This window comes from Garra rufa, chromosome 21 (assembly GCF_049309525.1).
Source record: "Garra rufa chromosome 21, GarRuf1.0, whole genome shotgun sequence".
In the NCBI taxonomy this organism is placed as follows: domain Eukaryota; kingdom Metazoa; phylum Chordata; class Actinopteri; order Cypriniformes; family Cyprinidae; genus Garra; species Garra rufa.
The window spans coordinates 1,824,149-1,845,835 of NC_133381.1; the positions used below are offsets into that span (position 1 = coordinate 1,824,149).

The following is a 21,687-nucleotide window of genomic DNA, read 5'->3' on the forward strand; positions in this document are numbered from 1 at the left end:
AGAACATCACAGCCAAGGACGATACACACCAGACCAAACATCCATGGAGTTTTTTTAATGAAGAACAAAATGTGAAATGCAAAATGTTAACCACATGAATCAAAAATATGAGCACTTCCTCCTCTTCCCGGTTAGTGTATATCTCATGAACAATGATTGGTAGTCACAGAAGAGGGTTGGTTAAACGTTTAATAGTGTCACACTGTGAGATTCTACTGACCGACTTCAAACCGAGTCGCTCGAGTGGCTTTGTCTTGTTTTCTCGTAGTAGTAGTAGTAGTACATAGAATAGGTTTGCCGTCGGTAAGCAAAATATGAACTCTGGAAACTCTTTCGTAAGGTTTGTTTTCTTCGTCTGCTAGACTTCCTGAGCTTCATACATTTGATCCGCCGTCAGACGGCGACGTTTGTGAATCCCTAACAATAGATGAGCGCTTCTCATACGTAAATCTCCTATATCAAAATACATCTGGGTGACTTCTGTACAAGAGACAAGGAAAACCAAACGAAACAAACAGAAACCTGCATATTTTAGATTATTTTTAATATTATTATGTCTATTTTTCTGCTTTAGAAATGTCACTATTTCCTGTAATGATGACAAACGTCCACTAGAGTTACTGATCATTTGCTTTTGCCCCAATAAATCACGGAATTACAATATTATACATATAATACAAAGCAGATTTTTATCTGAAACAATATTAAAATAAATGCTCAATAGATACAAAGTTTTAATCATAATTCTCCACATTATACCGGTCTGTGAGTCCTTGCACACAAAAATGTAAAGCCATTCTCTTCTAATAAACTATTAAGTGCAAACAAATTTTCTTTAAAAAACTATGATTGCAGCATCCAGCTTTTCAGATTCAGATTTCAAGACAGAGGATATTAAAGCCAAGTGCATCAAGGCCTTCCCCAAACATCTATTTCTTTCTTTTTTGTCTTTTTTGATCCTTTATAGTAGTTACCAAAAAAAAAAAACTGAACCAAAATAAAATCAGTGCAAAGTTTTCAACAACGGGGGTCGAATCTGTTCCATACGAAAGAGGGTGAAAATAAAAGCTCAGAATAAAAGGATCTGGGATGGAAGCGAGTCTGGAGCGGTTTGGACCACTTTCTCAACAAACTGAGTTCAAGCCGACTGCTTTTCCACCCTGGATTAAATGATTTCCCACACCTTAGGCAAGCTTGAAATACACGAGAGAAAAAAAAATAACACAGTGAGATGCATTGGAGAGTGAAACCAACAAAACAATTGAAATAAATACTCTGTGAGAACAGAAGAAGTCAAAGGAACCCCGTGGCCGCGGTACAGCCTTTGCACGGATGCACAGATTCAGCACGTTCACTGCGGACACGGGCCTCCGGAACGACAGACAGGAGAACAGAAAGGAGAAGGACAGGAAGAAAACCAATGTTTTCTGAGCGGAGACGACGGCGCGGCCTCCTCGTGATGCGGATCTCATAGCAGCAGAAATATTGTGGCTATACTACTGTTCCACTGGGAGAGTTGGCTTGGTTTTGGGATGACAACAACCCCTGGAAAAAAGGAAGAAAACACATTTGAACAAAGCCATACACAGGAGGAAAAACATCTGACCACACGGACAGATCACAGTCACGATGAACTCGCACCGATACCGGTCTCCTTCGCTAGCGCTGCAGGACAAACACATACAGCATTCACAGAGTGTTCACCCACACCGCAGCACACAACAAGCTCCGTTCCAAAGACTACTCAACTACACCTGCCCCCTTCTGTCCTCACCCAACCCTGTTCCTGGAGATCTACCATCCTACAAAGTTCAGCTCCATCCCTGATCAAACACACCTGAAGCAGCTGATTCATCTCTTAGGTAGCACTTGATAATGACAGACCGCTGTGCTGGAGCAGGGCTGGAACTAAAGTCTGCAGGTAGGTAGATCTCCAGGAACAGGGTTGAGCACAGCATCATACAAATACAAAACTGATGTCAACAAGAGACTCTAATCATAAAAATACTCTCAAACATCTCTCTAGAGCAGGGGTCTTCAACTAAAACGGCTCGAGGTCCAGTAATGAACCCTGCGCACCAGCCGAGGTCCGGACAATTATATATAAAAAACTATTTATGTTTTTTTGCGAGACCAGGGTATCTGCAGCATATTTGATCTTAAATTCTAGACATTTAAATACCTTTTTAAAGACCTGAACAAAAAATAAATAAATTATTAAAATGACACATTCACAAATTCACATTCCAGCCTTCAAGAGTCAAAAGTATCAATTCTTATATTAATTGAAACAATTGTCAATCAAGTATTATATTAACATATATTTTATTGTCTTAATTGTTTAAATTTGTATAACACATGATCTTGTCGATCCATCAGTTCACATTTACAACTCTACTTGTTTGCTGCTTAAAACCATGGACTGATTTGTTTACATTGGTCTTTTTGACAACAGCAGACGTACTACAAGCTGATTAAAAATGTCAGATCATTGTCTTCCAGCAGGAGGCGCTATCAGAACGGTACGAAAAGCAGCGCCGCAGCTGACTTTGAAACGCGCAGCGCACATATTAATTCAATGGATAACCTTAAGTTTCATCGCAATTCTTGCCTTTCAGTCCCACATTTAAGACCACCTGAAATCATAATTAAGACTTTCTTAACCCCTAATAACACTACAGTCATCAATGAAAATTAAGAGCTTTATTTCAAGAACCGACTTTCAAAAACAACCCTTAGCCTAAATACGTTTCTTTTTATTTTTTCCCCACTGTGTTCGGTGCACAAGAGAAATATTAGGGAAGTAAATTAATATCAGCATATGAAGTATATTCATCTATCATTGTCTCTTAGAGAATGTGCATGTTAGATGCTGAAAGCGCTGTTTTTACTTTCACTTTAACATATTGCGCAGTTTTCACGTTGCTTGTGTGATATCCATTGGCTCGCCGTCGTGGTTTAAAACATAAATATGTATAAAAATACAGTATAAAAAGATATATTTACAATATTTTGCGACGTAACCCTAACATAATGCGTTTTCCATCAATGTTTTTCACTCACTGAAAGCTACATCTGTCTGCCGATCTCTCCTCACTGCACGGAAGATTGCACCCAAACGCTGACCCTAGTGTGCTTGATATAAATTTATTTATTAGAAATAGCGTTTTGCATTTTTTTATTTAATTATGTCAAAAGCTTTCACGGCCCGCATGGACGCATCTTACGGTCCGCCAGTTGAGGACCCCGGCTCTAGAGCATCTGAGGCTTATAGCATTTCAAAGTGAACGTCTATGCTGACTGCAGGACTTTGGGAAAGTTTGGATCCTAATGCTGAATACTAAATACATCTAGACCAGAGGACGAATGCATACACCGCTTAGACTAGTTAGTCATCTAATTAGTTTTCTTCAAGACTCGTCGTAAGTCAGTTACAAAAAGGTAGACTGGCCCAACTTCAGAAAAGTAGGACTGCTAGTTGATCAAACTAGTCCTTAAAACTGAACATAGAGGCCCCAGAAGTTGCTATTCCTGTGGATCCAGAGCGCTGCACGTTTCTCTATATTGTAACGCATAGATGCGAATCATCAGCTGCAGTGAGATGAAACTAACAGCGCCGCGGCAGGACCTGCGCTAACACCCGCCGGCGGAGAAGCGCTGTCTGTAGGAGCGGCTGAAGCGAACCCGCTGGCAGAGAGCGTAAAGGAACTCACCACTTTGCCGGGTCTGGCCCATGTGCAAATAAATCCCTCCTGACACGCGGTGACTATACAGTCCTCTAGAAAGATGAGCACGGTGAGTCTCTCGTGCGCTATCTTTTTACAGATGAGCGGTTCGAGCAAGGGCACGTCCTCCATGCGCGGACACAGCTGCGTGCCCAGAGTCTTGGCGGGGTCCGTTTTGGTTTTGGTGAGCAGGTTGAGTTTATCGCTGCTCTTGCTGCTGATGTGGCCCATGCTGTGGTTGCGTTTGTGGTCTTTCTCTGGATGCCGGTCTTTGCGGTCGTGCAGCGAGAGCGTGGCGAATTTGCTGACGCCGGTGGCGATGGGGTTGTCCGTCGCTCCGCTCTTGCTGTTGGCGGTGCCGGCGGCCGAGTGCGGGAGACTGTTGGAGCGCGGGAGCGGCGCGGGCAGGGAGTTGGCGGGCGGGTTCGAGGAGCCGCCGCCGTTGCTGCCGTTGGCGCTGGGGTTGTTGGAGGCGGCGGTGGTGGTGGTGGTGGTAGTGATGACTGCGCCGCCGCTTCCTCCGCTTCCCGAGGCCGGCGGGCAGCTGGCGTTCATGACGTTGGTGTGCGTCCTCGTCCGGGACAGCGGGAGGTGCGGGAACAGGATGTCCTCCGTCAGGTCCCACAGGCACAGCTGAGTGTCCTGCCCCACGGAGCCGAAGCGGTACGTCACGCTGACCGGCCGGCTGTCCGTGGAGTTGCGTTTGGACAGACGAGACTGCGTGCTGTTGGCCCTGTCGCGGCCGAAGTGGATCTGATCCTGGAAGTCCTCGTCGCTGCCGCTGAACTCCATGGGGTCGCTCTCCTCCACGCTGGTGGTGTAGTGGTCGAACGCCACCACGCTCACCCAAGACTTGTGGCCGTGTCCGCGCGCGATCACCCGACAGTCCGCGAACGACCACACGGTCACCAGGTCGTCCTCGCCGCCCGCCACGATGTACTTCCCGTCGGGGCTCCAGCAGACGCACAGAAGGCCCCCGAAGTAGCTCTTCATGGTCCCGTGCAGCTCCACCGCGTCGAAGTTGAAGACCCGCAGGAAGCCGTCCTGACTCACGCAGGCCAGGAACTTCCCGTCGGGCGAGAAGGCGAACTCGTTCAGCGCCCCTTCGCCCACCGTCCACTTGAGCAGAGGGTTGCGCGTCGACTTGCTCTTGCAGGTGTGAACGGCGTAGTTCTCGCCCTGCTTCAGCAGCTGGTAGTGAGGCGCCGTGGTGCCGCAGGTGTGCTCCACGTTGTACAGGTACATGTTTCCGCTGGAATGAGCCACGAGGAACAGGCTCTCGGAGCCCGGGACCCACTTCACGCACGTCACCCGGGATTTGTCTATGAGTCTCTGAGCGATTCAGGAGATAATGGAGGAGAAAACACAAGACAGAGAGGACACGGGTTACGATCGTAATCACTCTATCCAGCATTTCAATTACAAATATGTGACCCTGGTCAGAAGTGTCAATTCTTCAAAATTTTCATTTACACATCATAAACTTTCCATTGATATATGGTTTGTTTAGGATAGAACAATATTAGGCTGAGATACATCCATTTGAAAATCTGAGTGCAAAAAAAAATTGCCAAATGAAGTCCTTAGCAATGCATATTACTAATACAGCAGCATGAACTTCTTACAATAATAATAATAAATTAAAGTTTTAATGAACTACATTAAGAAATATTACACAATTTGTGTTGTGCAGCAGTTTGTTTGCCAATAAACAAAAGAAACAGCAAATTTGTTGAATAATAATTGTGCATTAAATCAAGTCACTCACTTCTTCATTGAAGAGTTTGCTGGTCTCCTTCTTGATGGGGTCGATGAGCTGCACCTGTCCGGCAGAGAATCCCACCAGCAGAGACACGCTCTCCGCCGTCGCCGTCAGGTGGTTGAAGTCGTGGCAGGTGGGCTGCGTTCCCTTGTATATCCTCTTGTCTATGGGCTTGCTCAGGTCAGCGGCCTGCGGGCGACACACAGAGAGCGCGACTGAACACCTGCAGCACTTCAACACTTCGACCTGTTCAAGAACCCCTGCGACAGGTGCGTCCCAAACACAAACCTCTGTGATACAGGTGTGTCCTGCGCATCATCATCATCATCATCATCATCATCATCATCACTGATACACACTCAACACAAATGACGGCGCGGGGGACTGTGTGTCTATTTTAGTTAGTGCGGTTGTTTCATCTACTGCACCAAAACACACTGGACTTCACATCCGCAGTACAACACTGGACAAACACACACTTATACAACTGTATTAATTATCTGAAAACAAAACATCCTGTTGATATCGGCCATATTGATCCTCAGTTCAGGTTTGCCGGCTCACCAGCGTTTAACCACTGAAACGAGCGTGAAAACAGCTGATCTCTGACCAGTCACATCTGGACCTCAATGTGGCCCTTCATCATCATCATCATCATCATCATCATCATCATCATCATCATCATCATCCGCGTGACCCACACGAGCACAACACGGACATGTGTTCATTCAGCATCCAATAGCAGCTCACAAATGAGACTAGAGCAAGCAGAAGAGATTTGTCCAAGAGACAAATAGTGTAAAAACAACAAAAAACACTGACCATCAAAACATCCATGAACACACAAATCACATCAGAACACAACAACACAGCTGTGAATCTACTAATGCAGGTCAGCTGAAGAAAACACTACATGAACCACTAATGAACACATGAAGAGCTGAACATATGACTCACATGTTTAACAGCGGGTCATATGAACCTCTGAACTTATGAAGCACACAAACAGCAGATCAATGATCTTCACACTCACTGATTAACAGCAAACACACTCCTGTCAAAACACACACACACACACACACACACACACACACACACACACACACACACACACACACACACACACACACAAATAAACAAACAAACGGCTCACTTTGATCTGCGCGTCAGCAGTGAAAGAGCGGCCGTGTGCGTGCGCGTGCGTGTGACATTCACGTCGCCGTCACCCGTGATGTGAAATAACAGCTATTTGACAAAAGCGCAGATAAACGTGTGTGGTTCTCACCTTCCTGACGCCTTTATAGATGTAGAAGTAAAGCTCCCGGCCCACATTGAAGCAGATTCGGTCGCCGTTACCGGACTGGTCATTGACGTTGACGAACGAGACTCGGACGGGGTTCGAGCCCTGAGAGTTGAAGGGCACGCGGTTCGGCCGACTGTATTCGGAGTGCGTGAGGAGTTTATACGCGCCTTCCCGCGTGCTGAACTGACTCTTGATCTCGTTCATCTCCTTCCCTCCTCCCTCCGCCGCCATCTTTGACATTTACATTCATCCTTCCGCAGGGCCGGATCTGACGCGCCACGCATGCGCGCTACACACCTGAGCGATCAGACGCTCAGTCCAGAGACGTTTGCGACGAATTTGCATTTTTTTTGGGCCACCGTCACCTCAGAAACTTCCCTACAAAGCAAAGGCCATGATAGAGTCCGTATCTTTGAATTGGCTTTGGATAAACTGCCGTTTTTCATTTGTTATAGACTAATGAATCAAAAATCGAAAATATGTGTTTATCTGCGTGATTTAAACAGTAACTTTACAAGACATAATCATTAGTGACAGAACATGCACAATTACACAAAAGGACAATAAGATGATGACACATCAAATAATAAAGTGAGCAAAGGCGGATATGTCGATATTATGAACAGTTTACTGTGGATAGTTTCTCTGGCCAAACACAATCCAATTAAACCCCAGATTGCTCTTGATTCAGTGATCTTCAGTGGTTTAATGTTTAATTGGCTTCAGATCTAAAGAAAAGGCCTCGACTGAAGCCTGAGCACATGAACACACACACACACACACACACACACACACACACACACACACACACACACACACACACACACACACACACACACACACACACACACACACACACACACACTAACATGACAGGATTGGCTCTGATCATGTATAAAAGCAGACTGAAGTGAGTGATGGATGAGATTGACTCAGAGTGATCTGGAATGGAGGAACTGATCAATAGAAGAACAGGCCAGTCCGATGTTGTTGGTAGACTGGCATTCAAATACATGGTAAGACTTTGTCCATTTCTTGTTTGTCTTTCTGATGTGTCTTGATCAGTGAGTGTTTAATGCAGTCTGTGGTTTTCTGTCAGGAGATGTGTAAAGTAGATTCCAGTTCAGACTCTGAGTCAGAGTCAAACCCAAGATGGTCTGATGTCAGCAGCAAGGTATTTCTAATGAAGATCTCAAACACTCAAAAGTGACCCAAGCTAAACATTTGACACGAACCGCATGATCTCTCGCCTCACGTCAGGGCTGTGAAAGCAGCACTCCAGAAGCTCCTGAGAAACTCCTGCGTTTCAGTGGACAAAACTATCAACAGGTAAACACCAAGAGGCCTGATTCATGTCTTTAGTTACAAAACACGTCTCTAAGTGATCATTAATCGCTGCAAAATCAATTGTTTGTTTTTCCTGAACGTCTGACACGTGGATGTGATTGTTTTCAGGGTCTGGATCCCTACGACGGAAGTTCTGAAGACTCTGGTTCTTCTACTAAAGGTTCAAAGAAGGAAAGGGCCGGCGGGTTTCGGACGAAAGGGACGAGCCGTAGATCGGCCCTCAACTCTTCATCCTCTCTCAGAGACACGAGGAGGAGTGGGATACGGACGGATGCCGCAGATCTTCATCGTGTCGACGTCCAGATGAGGTCATCCAGCGACTCTGAGCCGGAGACGCCAAACCAGGGCTTCTGGCCTCTCTGTAAGACCCTAACGGCCGTCAAAGCGGATCTCTCCGACTCCGGGTTCAACACCAGATCCTCTCTGAACTCTCCCGCGGCGCCGTCCGGCCCAGACACGCGCCTCCACGCCGCCGACCCGTCCCACAGGAGGATCCAGACCGGATCTCCGGACAGCCCTGCTTTCCACGCTGCGTTTTCAAAGAGGAAGTTCTTTCCTCCGTCGGGCGACGTGGACGACGGCATGCAGAGGAAGAGGCAGTGCGTCAGCGATATGGAGGTGGAAAGCGTGGCGTTCTGAGGTCAGGATGAGACGACAGCACTTGAACACAGACGTCAGATTCACTGCCAACTGAAGGATCTCACTGTTGGTTGTTTTTTCTGTTTAGTCAGTTGGAAATGGAGACGCTCTAATAACAGAAGAAGAGGTCTGAAGTGCAGATCAATGAGAAGATAAGAGTTGTTCTTTCTCTGACGACTGCTTCAACACTGATGTTTATTTCAGTAATAAATAAAAACTAATAAACCTAACCTTAATTCATGATTTGAGTAAAATGCTCATGTGTTTCATCTGGAGCTGTTCTCAATGAGGTTGTCTTTATGCACAGTGAACAAACACACATAGCAGCAGCTGTTTGGAGATGACGAGAGTAATATAGAGATTTCTCAAAGCTGATGTCATGACGATGAAAAATATCTGGAGAAAACAGGCCAGTTTTCTGGACATTGTTTATTTTCTCAATATGTGGTGCAGTGGAGAGATTTGTTTTATTTTCTTCCAAAGAGAGAACATTTAAAGAGCTGCTATTTAGTGAAGTTGATGTTTGTAGACCATTATGTTCATATACTGTTTTTCATTTGACTTGTTTGGTCAGCATTATGACTCCGTCTGAGGCAAAAATTCAAGTTCAGTGTCAGTTTGACTTCTTCCCTTCATTAATTGCACAGGTCTTGTCATGTTTACTCATCGTGAGGTGAAAATAAAGTCTGCATTTCTCTGTATTGTGTGTTTTATAAGAGGATGTGAACATCACAGCAGAGCTTTATTTGAACCTATAATCACTATCAGTAGATGTCAGAATCAGATCCGCCTCAGACTGATTCTGGAGTGTTTCTGCTGTTCTGGAAGCGAGTGAAGCCGGATGTTATTCCTGATGCAGTGCTGGATCCGGACACGAGGTGGCGCTGAAGGCGGACGGTCACTGCGGCTCCAGCAGGAGGATTGCTTTTGAACAGCAAAAGCACTGACTGCATTTTCACATTAGAATGACAATTATTGCATAATTTTGCAAATGAACGGTCAAATTTGATCAGAACCCTGTATATTTTGACCCTTTAATGAAGGTTTCTGGAGAAGCATTCTTCAGACAGGTGTCAGATTAATTGAGGATCCTACAGGTGCAAATGAATGAATACAGACATGAGGAACACTTCATCTAATTGAGCTTTATTGAAAACCACCAAACGTGCAAAACTTCAAATCAACTTTCATTTCTCCATCTAAAACACACAATCCTCATCTGTTCTACTAAAACATCTGTTCTCAGAAACCATCCATCGTCAACCTGCGTCCGACTCTCCAAGCTCTTCCCAGTTAAACACGACACACAAAGCTATGATTTACCTACATACTCTGTAAACTACACTAATAGGAACGAATAATAAAGATAGGGTTTGAGCGGTCATTGGTTAAGCAGCTTCTACTCGGTGCAGAGGACGGCGACTCCGCGCTCGTAGAAGTGATGCGGGTCTTCCTTGGTGGCGATGTCAAAATCGACGGTGAAGATGAGATCGGAGCGCGTGAAGTTGAGATAGACGGGCAGCGTGACCTGCGGACGGAACACAGAGAAAGACTGTGAATGGTGAGGGAAAGCAGAAGATCAGAGCAGCGTTGAGCGTTCGTCGGACTGACCATGTTCCTCTTCTCGGTGCTGTTCTGCTTCATCCAGCGCAGCTGCGTCAGCGGCAGTTCTGTGGAGATGGTGGCAGACAGAGAGAGCTTGTTGTTGCCGCACGTGGCTCCCTGCAGCTTCAGACCTGCGGACAGACAGACAGAACACACTGAAATCACAGCAGACCACAGAAACCGTTCACGTCTCTCTCGGACCGCCGCTCTCACCCTTGATGCCGAAGCTGCAGGCGTCCAGAGCGGCACCCTGAGCAGACGTCACGTTGACCTCCAGATACAGCTCCTCCAGAGACCAGCTGTTGGCCTGAGCCACGTACTGACGCGTGGCCGTGATGTAGGCCTCCGGCACGAACAGGCTGCCCAGGTTCACGTGGATGTTCTGAAGGAGAACCAGAAGAGCCGGTTAAAACACTTAGAAAGCTGGAGATCAAATGAGGTTGAGACGGTCACTGCACTTTAACTAAATAATGACCGTTTATTATTTTTCAGAGCTGCTAAACAGCAGAATTAATAGTTGTTTGCATCAATGATCCCTATTGTCTAGTTTATCACTGTAAAGCTGCTTTGAAATGATCTGTTTTGTCTAAAGCGCTATAGAATTAAAGGTGATTTGACAACGGTCGCTTTGCTGGTTGCGTTTAGTTTAGTTTTCCCAAATGAGCTGGAGTTTAGTGATCTCTATTGAGATGTTCTGCTGTGACTGAACCGGGTGAGTTGTTGTTTTCTAGATCCGCTCTAACGGTTGTGTTACCGCACCTTGAGCTCTTTAGCGCCGCCGCTGGCCGCTCCCTGTGAGATCTGCTGCAGCTGCTTGATTCTCTCGCTGAAGTCGGCGATCCACTGGATGACGGTCATGGACGCCGGGACGGTGTAGCGGCTCCAGCTGCGGGGCAGAATGCCTGCGGAGCACACCACACCCATTAGCGACCGCGGACGGACACCTGTTTGAAGGGTCAAAGGTCGCTTCGATCACTAACCTTTGACGAGGTCGTTGATGAGCGTGCGCAAATCGTTGGTTTGCTTCTTCTTGCCCTCGCACACCTGCACCACGTCTGTGAGATCCTGACGCACGTCCTGCAGCATCCGCGCGCCCATCTTCACCTCGCGCTCGAAGAACCGGAACAGAGGATCCTGGGAAGAGCAAACACAAAAACTGAGCGTTCAATCCGTTTCTATGATGCACACAATCTGATCTGCCATCAAAGGTGTTTATGACTTTTCAATCATGATTTGTAACCGTTTATCACCACATTCTCTAAACAAAGCCTTTATGCACCATTTTAGCCATTCTGAACAGCGTTTCTCAAAGTCAGAGCGGGATGAGCGTGAACTGATCCAACCTAACCTTGAATGAAACACTCAGGATGAGCTGCGGGTCGTACCTTGATGTTCTCCACGGTGCGCTTGAGGGGGTTGACGGATTCGGGGATGAGCTGCAGCCAGTTGCGGGCCGTGGTGTGAAGGGTCCTCATCCAGGCCGGCTGCGCGTCAGAAGAGGAAGTGGTGCGCTGCTTCTTCTCCGTCTCGTAGGCCAGATCGTCCTCATCCTCCAACATCTGCATTTTCAACAGCTTTCCCATCATGTCAATGCCTGAGCGGGGGACAGCGGGAGGAAGGAGCGGCCGCGGGAGGAGGAAGTGAGGTACGGGAGGGAGACGCCCACAGGAAGTGAAGGAGGGAGATCAAATTAACAGCTGGACAAACTTGAACATTCAGGCACTGTGTTAATAAGGAGGTTCAGGTGCTTAAAACCTGACAAGGATTTAGTCGAAGGCTTGCCACGGTCAGATACGGCTAACGCTCGCTGCGAATCGGGAAAACATTATAAAGGAAGCCAAACAGAATAGACTTAAATGATGTGTCGTCTCCTAATGAAGAGTTTTGTTTGATGTGTTGGTCGAGTTTCAGTGGTCGACAGTTTAATCTAATGCCGCTTTATTTTTGTTTCATTTATAGTAAAACTAGCCCTAATCAGATCAAACCGCTTATTAGCGTTCAGTAGATTGAAATAAAGTGAAAGCGACGGCATCGTGGCAAGTGCAGCATCTGCTGTTCACGAGGGAATAAGGAAAACATGCATTAGAGCAGGACTGAACTGAACTGAACTGTGGAGGAGAAAACAGCATCAAAACAAAGCCAGAAACACGACACTGGGCCGCTGACATGACGGCAGTGAAATACAGCTACTGGAGGCTGAGGAGACAGAAGGACACCGGCTCCACTGCGTACAGCGCTAAAGACGCCTAGCGTACGCAGTCGAGGAGGTGTGCTCTGCCTGAGAAACACAGATGAAGAAGAACCCAATGATGAACGCCTGTGGAAACTGACAGAATGACCTCGAGACAGACAGAGAGAGATGAAGACGAGAAGGGTCAGAGTTCAGGAGTAAACACCGTCTTCACGTCCGTACCCTGAGTAGTGAGCAGGACCTTCTCCGCGTTACTCGGCAAACCCAACCACGCCGGAGTCTGAGTGTCCGGCAGCATCTCCACCCAATGGATGAACTCCTCCCGCCTGAGCCACAAACACAGACACGTTCAGGGTTAGATTCAGATTCACAGGATAATAACAGTTTGATAATTGATGAATTGTGAACTATTTTTTCCAGCTGTAGGTCATGAGAGTGAATCAGACACAGACTCAATGTTCACTAGGGATGCGTCACATTTGCTGTTATATGGATTTTTCTGATGTGAATTCACAATGGTGACGTTTGTTTGAGCCGTGCTTCATTCATCACAACTCCATTCCCAACAGACAATGAATCAATTGTGCTTCTTTATCTTAGCATTGTCTGTAAAGCTGAACACAACAACACAGAACACACAGAACCCTATTTAAACTGAATCGGGTTCACGCTGACCGAATCCCGTCGGGCATCTTGATGTCCTTGTGTCCGTCCACTTTGAGCGCCAGCTTGAACTCGCTGTCGAAGCTGCTGGTGGTGAAGAGGCGATCCAGGAAGGTGTTGAGGAGCCGCTGGTCGAACTCGTTGTCGATTCGTCCTCCGTAGATGGACTGGGCCATCAGGGTCTTCAGCGCCGCCCACGGGATCTTATCCGGAGAGATGTTCTGCCGACCCTGCGGACGAGAACAGACGCTCAGAGACGCTCGACCGCAGACACGGGAGAACGAGCGTGAGGAACGGACTCAGACCTTGGCCGTATCGTCCAGCCACGTGTCCACCGTGTCGCAGGCCGAGCGCAGATCCGACTCCCCGAACTCGTACTTCTTAGACCAGCCCAGCGGAGCGTAACGCAGACGCTCCTGGATGACGGCGTGGAACCAGGCCAGGAGGAAGTACAAGCGAGCTCTTTCGTTTGGAGACTGAGAGAGAAGACAGACATCATGAGCGAAGAGTAAACCACAGCGAATGACAGAAGAGAAGCCCATTAGCAGAGGATTATTCTGAAATGAACATCTGTCAACATTCAGTAAAATGCTGCCGATTCAGAATTAATGGTGAAGAGGAAACACTGACAGTGGATATGACTGTATATCGCTGTATTCTTACGACACATAGCACAGTAAGAAAAATAATGGTCCTTACGATGAAATGTCTCACAAATCAAGTAAATCTGAATCAGATTGAGTGCACTGGAGACTAACACAATCAGGATAGAGACGCTGCTCGTTCATTCCCAACGCTAAACTCTGTTCTCTGAATCCACGGGGTCACGGCTGTCTCTCACCTTACACATGCGCGCCACAGGAATACTGCTGAACGTGCGCAGCATGTTGGCCTTCATACCGGGAGGAGGCTCGAACACAAAGATGCGTCCGGCTCGCAGCAGGTTCACGGGGACCTGAGGGAGATACGGTCAACAGTCAGACGAGGCAATAGTTACGACACGGCGGCACAGAACGAGCACAGGAAGCGATGCGTGACCTTGGGGTTGATCTCCATGGTGAGGAAGAGCCGGAAACTGGCGTGCGGCTGCATGGAGTGAAGCTTCTTCTCCAGCTGCATCAGCCAACCGGGAGCCAGATGAACGTTCTCCAACATCACCCACCTGAAACACAAACCCACGTCAGATCGTGTGACGAGCCGATCGCAGTCCCACCGACGAGAGCGTGAAGGGTCAGCTGATCTCCTCTCACCTGCCGGACTTCACCGCTGTGTTGATGTCTCTGTCGGCCTTATTGAAGCCTTCGGCAGAACCTGAAGATGGACAACGTGTGTTACTTCACTAGTTTAAACAGGAGCAATCCACAACAATATAACACTGCACACACAGTACTGAGCAGCAGATCCTCTCTCTTGCTCTAGATGTACTTGCAGCTGGTAGATCAGCCCAACCCTGTTCCTGGAGATCTACCTTCCTGCAGAGTTCAGCTTCAACCCTGATCAAACACAGCTGTCTGTAATTATCAAGTGCTCCTTCAGATCCTAATTAGTTGGTCCAGGTGTGTTTGATCACAGGGTTAGAGCAGGAAGGTAGATCTCCAGGATCAGGGTTGGTCAGACCTGTGGTAGCTAATTTGCAGAACTTGTCCCTGGTTAGGCTAAGAACCTGATAAACAACCAACAAACACTCTGAACCCCAACACTGGTGTAATTACTGAAGGTTCTTACCGATGGAAATGGAGGTGATGTGTTTGTTCTGCTCAGCAGCGAGATCTCGCACCAAACCGCTGGCGTCGTATCCGGGTACGGAGCACATCAGCACCGGCGTCCCCGGCTTCACCTGCACACAACAGCATTAATGCGGCTTCTGCATCACGGCAGTAGCGTCAGCACACCAGACACGCGCCTCACCTCACTGTCCACGATGTTGGCCAGGTCCAGCGGCTGTTCGATGATGGCCATGAAGGTCTCTCCCAAGATTTTAGACACAAAGATGTGTGACATGGCCAGCAGACGATCGGGTCTGAACGCCTGGATCAGCAGCAGCTGGTGGACGGCCTGACCGATCGGAGCTGAGGACAAACAACACACAGGAGTCAGTCCCGCAGACTCTCGCAGGGCGTGTGAAAACACTTGTGAAATGCACCGGACTCACTGGACGCCTTCTCTTCGGTCCACAGGTACGGCACTGACAGCTCCGGTGAGTTGCTCTCGATCCACATGAAGAATTGCTGGAGGACAGAAAGCATTGCACTTTTAGACGCTCTGGCGGTGAAGAACGGACACGTTCAGGACGGAGAGACGCTCACCTCGTCGGCCTGGACTTTAGCCACCAGGTCTTTAAACGCAGGCAGGCGGCTGAGGCGCACCATGGCCTCCGACTGCTCCCCGGTCAAACCCTTCACTTTCGGCACGGCCGTCCCGCTCAACACGATCTCTTTACTACGCAGAAAGTGCTGGAACTCTGTGTCGAATGACGGCTCGCTGGGAAAGACGAGAGAAACATCTGAGCTGCACATCCTCAGAAAACAAACAGCTCTGATCTCAGCTGGGGTCAGTTGCATAAACTTAGTCTCTATGTTAAGACAGTGTCTTAAGAACTCGTTTGACCAGCTAGCAGATAACTAAGGGGTAGTCAGTCTTATATTTTGGATCCAACTTAGACTAATCTAAGTTTTTATGTAACCAAATTTTAAAAAATTTGACCAGTCTTAAAGAAAAAAAATGAATGACTAACTTTTAAGTCTGTCTAAACCTTTTATGCAACTGGCCCCAGATCGAGACAGACCACAGCTCTCAGACAGAGTTAAAGCTCTAAAGGCCAGAAATCAGATTCTGCTCTTTCTGTAATCACTGTCCTGCTCTCATCTCATCTGAACACACCAAGGTTCACTTTGAAACTAGTTACTAATAAAAAAGGATGTGGAGAATGTGTGAGATTCTTTTTCTCACTGATGCTATGCATTCACACACAAACATAGATTTGTAAAGTCATGTCAATACAATAGTTTAAAGAAAGATATAATTGAACTTAAGTGGAGTCTAACTGCATGCGTTTCTTGATGTTTGTACCTGGTCAAGGCCTTCAGGTTGATGCGCGTGAGCAACATGGCAAACGTGATGTGATCCTGATGCAACATTCCTCGAGCGACTCGGTTGAACGCCACCTGAACAGAAAAACCACCATACGTTACTGAATATTTCCTGAATAAAGACCCTTCGCAACGGCGATGCAAAAATTTCAGTAATCAAAAAATTCAAACACTTCAGATGAACGAAGGTCTTACGGGTTTGGAACGACAAGAGGGTGAGTAATCACTGACAGAACTTTAGTTTTTGGGTGAACCTTCTCTTTAACTGCTCTGCGGTTACTTGTTAAATGGGTTAAAATTCAGCAGCAAAAACAATGGTCAGATAGTATCTGCATCATTTAATGATTGCAGGTTCACATTAAATGAGGTTTTTATATTTCACTGTGTTTTTATTAACTGAACAGAGACAGAGAGACAGGAGTCTGCCTCAGATTGAAGTATTCCTATGTGCTAAACGTTTGCGTTTGGTGTGAAAGGCCTTCGGTGCTCAGACGCAGCCTTCCTCACCTGGAACAGGTCTTTGGTGATGAGAGACAGGCGCTGCGTGTGGTCGCTCACGCTCTTCAGGTTGGAGTTCTCGTATAGCACAGTGTGGTAGATGTCCAGGAAGAACTGCAGCGAGTACTGATACAGGAAGTGCATCTGTGAAAGAGACAGAGCCGCATGAGCCAGAGTTCACACACAGACACAGAGAGAGTCTAAGATGAGGAGCGCTGCAGAGCGAGACCTGGTTCAGAGACTCCATGGTGAAGTAGATGCTGCTGCAGGCTGTGGACAGAGACAGGTACTGCTGAGACACCGTCTCCACTTCCTGCATGACGATGTCCGTTTCCTCCACTTTCCTGGTCACCTCCGCCGCCTCCTTCTTCAGGTTCTCCAGGGTGGTGATGATGGTGTCGTCGTCCAGGATGCGACCCTTGACCTCGTTCAGGGCCTGCAGGAGCGATTTCTCCAGTTGACGCAGACGCAGCTGGAACTCACCTGAGCGGATTCAACAAAACCACTTTAGCACTTCCTTAAGGAGACAACGGGACGTCCTGTCGCATTCTCCGTCTCTCACCTTGCAGTTTCAGGAGATCCGACCGTTTCTCGTCCACGTCGGGGCGTTCGGCCTTCAGGACCTCGTTGAGACACTGGCTCTGCAGACTGCTGCGGGTCACGGTGAAGTTCACGAAGGTCACACGCGAGCAAAGGTCAGGAGGGAACTCAACCTGCAAAGACACATCACAATTCAACCGTCGTCCACCTGTGAGTTCATTAATCAGCAAAATATATCAGTTAAATGACTAAAAAATGATTAAAACAGAGTCATCATCATCATCATCATCATCATCATCATCATCATAACCCAAAGGCCAAATGCAATATAAACTGAGAGTCTCACGGTGCAGCGTCATCAGCTTCATCGATTCTAACGGGAGCTTTGGCGAGAGTGATTTCTGTCAGTGATTGACAGCTGCAGTCATTATAATGGGGGCTCTCTGCCCGTTTTCTGTATTCAACCCATTTAAACTATTTTTCTTTATACTGCTACAAGAAACACATTTAAATGCAACAGTGAATCAGCTGAAATGACAGTTCTGTGTGATTGACAGTTACCATAGCAACATGAGAGCACCAATACTGTGGCAAAGTTTGGCGTTTGCTCCAGTAACTGCACCGTGCGCTCTATTCACCTGTTCAGATGTTTTCATTTAAATAAAACATATGATAATGCAGCTGCCCTCCCAACACATAAAAGTAAAGTAAATTCTACTGACTTAGAATGACAACATTATGGGAACTAATGCAGCCCTATTTGTTTTGCTCGCTCTGCGTAAAGCAGATGAGATCTGGGCGATGAGAACACGTACCGTCGGGTCTCGTGTGGAGAGGAAGATGACGAAGGAAGGCGACAGATCGATGTCCTGATCTCCGAGGGTGATGAGCACTCTGCCGCCGGTCCTGCGCACCTCTCTGTTGAGCACCGGGTTCAGTATGGGGTCATAGCTCTCCACATCCTGACAGAGAAACAGAGAAACAGGGAAACGAAGGCTTGAATGAGCAAACGTCCTGACCCTGACGCCGTTTGTACCGTCACACGAGAGAACTGCGGACGGACTCGTACCTGCACCAACAGAGGGTTGCCGAATCTCAGAGCGCTCTCCAGATTCTTCCTGAAGGCATCGTCCAAGAAGCTGGTGCGGGTGATCTTTTTGTCTTTATATTCGTTCATGATGAACTCTGTGGCCTGACCCGACGGGTCGATGATCAGCGGATACCTGCGGGACACCACAAGAGTGAGAATCAGCAAGAGTCCTTCAATAATCCAGGCAGGCGGATGCACAAATGCAGACTCTCACCGGTTGAATCTCTTCAGCATGATGGCGTTCTCGGTGCACAGGTCGTCCGCCGGCAGTGAGTTGGCCTGCCAGCGAAGCCTCTCGTCCGCGTTTGACAGATACTCCGTCCTGGCGATGTCTGTGCGGAACTGGACGGGAGAAAGAGCAGGTTTCATTCAAACAGAAAGGATTTAAAGGGATGAACGCTGTGTGTTATTACTCCACGACATTATCTGCACCTGAACGTTGGCCTGCTGGAGATGATGGGACCAGGTGGTGAAGAGGTTCTGTCTCATCTGCTGATCAAAGTAACCAGCGTAAGCGATGAAGGCAGCGGACAGCAGACAGTCTCCGGCGATGGTGGACATCTGGTTCTTGAAGGTCTCGCTGGTCTTTTCCCATCTCTCCCTCTCAGCAGATAAACTCTTCAGCAGAGCTGTGCTGCGGTTCACCTGAACACATCCAAGACATTTGAAGACTGGTTAACCGACTGAGCTTCAGCACGCCGTTTAAAGACAATTACAACTAGCTGGAAGACTAGATCTCCCTCAGGAACTTTTAATGGCTTTGTAGAACAGTGGTTTTCCGTCAAATAAGCTCTGTGGTGAACATATTTCAAGAGGACTTCATGTTCTTGATTTTGGATTTGATTTTAAAGACTCAAAATTGAAATTTAAATGTTGATGCCGTCAATCTGTTTAATCAGTTCTGCAAACTGAACACTGCAAAAATTATTTTCTTAGATTTTTTGTCTTGTTTCCAGCCAAAATATCTAAAAAATATTAAATCAAGAAGGATTTTCTAGACGAGTAAAAATTGTCTTGTTTTCAGAAAAAATCAAGTCAAAATTAAGTGCGTTTTTGCTTGAAACAAGCAAAATAATCTGCTAATAGGATAAGAAAAATAATCTGGTTTGCTCATGCCATTGGCAGGCTATTTTGCTTGTAAGCAAAAACTCACTTCATTTTGACTTGGTTTTTCAGAAAACAGGAAAATAATTTTTACTTGTTTAGAAAACCCTTCTTGATTTAAGATTTGTTAGATGTTTTGGCTAGAAACAAGACAAAAAAAATCTAAGTAAGAAAAGCATTTTCTGCAGTGAACCCAAAAAAGGAGCATTTCATGGTCTCTCCTGTCCTGCGTTTCCATTTATTCATTTAACAGATGAGTTTATGCAAAGTGACTTTCAAATGAGAAACCACTGAAATGCAGAGAACTATCGGCTAATTTCATCATGAAAATATCTTATCTGCCCGTTTTGACTTAAAACAGAGTAAAAAAAAAATTTATAATAATAATATTTATATATATATATTAGGGCCGGGACTTTAACGCGTTAATTTAGATTAATTAATTACACAAAAATAACGCGTACATTTTTTTTAACGCATTTTAATCGCACTTAATTTTGCACCGCGGAACGTTTCTCACTGGATGAGTTTCAGCGGCGGACCGATTATACTGGAGCACCAACTAGCGTTTAGACAAAGGAATACGCATATCACCGCAGCACATCGAGCCTCAGGTATCACCTCAATGCTTTTACAGAAGGTCTACCTACCTATAGGGTACCTGAATTTCTGAAATGAAGGCTAGTATATTTCTAAATATCCCAGTGTTTCCCCACGGACACGGACTGGATCGCGGACTCCATTCATAAAAAACGAATTTACTATAGCGCGGAATGCCACGTAAATTCGTCGATTTTTGGATTGTTAAATCAAAAGTTGGTCTGTCACTTAATTCAGATCGCGATATGGACTAGTGTCTGTGAAAACCGAAATGCAAATAGACCGTTTTAATATGAATCCTGCATTTACCGTTTGCCTCTGTATGTCAGAATGGCAGAGACGCATTTTTTTTACACTGCACGCGTGATGCTCCCGTTAATTTTTGCCATTTTCATCTCACGTGAACAGAGACTCAATCTCCAAAGCTACTGTTAGTGTCACTTTTACCGTTTCATTTGAGAAAACTAGCATCATATCATACTTTACACACAGAAACTTCACGGCAACCTGTCAAAATAAAAGTACGGTTTAACATGAAACAGAACAATATTCAAATAATTGAATATTTAAATAATTGACAAAAAACAATATATATGATAAAAAATTAATATAACAAGATTAACCACTTAATTGTAGAAAAAAAATACTATGATTATTATTATTTATTGATTTTAACAGCAAACCTCTGTTTGTTTGCCAAAAATTAAAAAGGTTTATTTTTCATTTGATTAAAAATAAAATACATGTTTATGCTTTCATTTGATTATGAGAAAAATTAAAACACAAGAATTTATATAAAAAAAAAAATAAAAAATAGCAAAAGATTGTAAAGCCCTATTGTTCAAAATGTTAAAATAGAGAGTTTTGGATTTATTTTTTCACTGAAATAAATGTTTTCGTTATGGGAAACGCTGTATCCTATAGCTACAGTTAATGGCAATATCGCACTGGTCTGTTGGACTTGGTTGAACAAAAATAAACAATATTTTGTTGCTTCAGTTTATGTATTCAGTCATTATTCAATGGTGTACTAAAAATCCATATGAAAAAACTTACTTCTCACTGTTCTCAGGTCAAATATTTATATGCGATTAAAATGCGATTAATTTCGATTAATTAATTACAAAGCCTCTAATTAATTAGATTAATTTTTTTAATCGAGTCCCGGCCCTTATATATATATATATATATATATATTCAAAATTTGAATTGACTTGAATTAAAACCTTTTCAAATGGCATCAACAGGAGCAGAAAAACCAAGAGCCCAATGAAATGCGTTCATGTGAGCGTGAGGGTTGTAGTCGTACCTTCGCCTCCACAGCGGCCAGATCCGCTTTGATGGCCTGAGCTTCAGAGATGAGGACGGCGTACTCCTCCTTATAGCGCGCGATACTGGCCTCCAGATCCCGGATCATCTGCTCCACCTCCTCGGCCTTGGTCTTGTTGTCTGTAGCGTCGTCCTCCAGTTTCTGCAGCTCGTTCCTCAGGGGCTCCACCCGCTTCAACATGTCTGCGTAATTGAGCTGAAC

At 45.9% G+C, this 21,687-nt stretch overlaps 2 protein-coding genes across 3 annotated transcripts in view; both read right to left on the minus strand.

The window, feature by feature from the left end:
• Positions 1 to 527: 527 nt before the first annotated feature.
• wdr20a (WD repeat domain 20a) lies at positions 528 to 7,040 on the minus strand. Its single transcript, XM_073827219.1, has 4 exons — positions 6,773 to 7,040; positions 5,494 to 5,676; positions 3,714 to 5,057; positions 528 to 1,545 (listed from the first exon to the last, which is right to left on the minus strand). Exons 1-4 carry the CDS (start codon positions 7,028 to 7,030, stop codon positions 1,492 to 1,494), a joined length of 1,839 nt encoding a protein of 612 aa, XP_073683320.1. The 5' UTR covers positions 7,031 to 7,040; the 3' UTR covers positions 528 to 1,491.
• A 2,861-nt stretch (positions 7,041 to 9,901) lies between these two features.
• The window catches only part of dync1h1 (dynein, cytoplasmic 1, heavy chain 1), a 36,087-nt gene continuing 24,301 nt past the window's right edge, over positions 9,902 to 21,687 (minus strand). For both annotated transcript variants that reach the window (XM_073826995.1, XM_073826994.1), the window contains exons 54-78: positions 21,466 to 21,681; positions 18,885 to 19,097; positions 18,667 to 18,794; positions 18,432 to 18,585; positions 18,178 to 18,324; positions 17,385 to 17,535; positions 17,052 to 17,305; positions 16,832 to 16,966; positions 16,305 to 16,399; positions 15,542 to 15,716; positions 15,388 to 15,463; positions 15,144 to 15,304; positions 14,961 to 15,072; positions 14,486 to 14,546; positions 14,274 to 14,397; positions 14,077 to 14,190; positions 13,541 to 13,711; positions 13,248 to 13,465; positions 12,795 to 12,898; positions 11,767 to 11,975; positions 11,362 to 11,515; positions 11,141 to 11,283; positions 10,595 to 10,763; positions 10,388 to 10,512; positions 9,902 to 10,304 (exon numbers count right to left, since the gene is read on the minus strand). In XM_073826995.1, the coding sequence (XP_073683096.1) occupies positions 10,176 to 10,304; positions 10,388 to 10,512; positions 10,595 to 10,763; positions 11,141 to 11,283; positions 11,362 to 11,515; positions 11,767 to 11,975; positions 12,795 to 12,898; positions 13,248 to 13,465; positions 13,541 to 13,711; positions 14,077 to 14,190; positions 14,274 to 14,397; positions 14,486 to 14,546; positions 14,961 to 15,072; positions 15,144 to 15,304; positions 15,388 to 15,463; positions 15,542 to 15,716; positions 16,305 to 16,399; positions 16,832 to 16,966; positions 17,052 to 17,305; positions 17,385 to 17,535; positions 18,178 to 18,324; positions 18,432 to 18,585; positions 18,667 to 18,794; positions 18,885 to 19,097; positions 21,466 to 21,681 (3,738 nt within the window). In that variant the 3' untranslated portion in view covers positions 9,902 to 10,175. The remainder of the gene's footprint in view (positions 10,305 to 10,387; positions 10,513 to 10,594; positions 10,764 to 11,140; positions 11,284 to 11,361; positions 11,516 to 11,766; positions 11,976 to 12,794; positions 12,899 to 13,247; positions 13,466 to 13,540; positions 13,712 to 14,076; positions 14,191 to 14,273; positions 14,398 to 14,485; positions 14,547 to 14,960; positions 15,073 to 15,143; positions 15,305 to 15,387; positions 15,464 to 15,541; positions 15,717 to 16,304; positions 16,400 to 16,831; positions 16,967 to 17,051; positions 17,306 to 17,384; positions 17,536 to 18,177; positions 18,325 to 18,431; positions 18,586 to 18,666; positions 18,795 to 18,884; positions 19,098 to 21,465; positions 21,682 to 21,687) is intronic.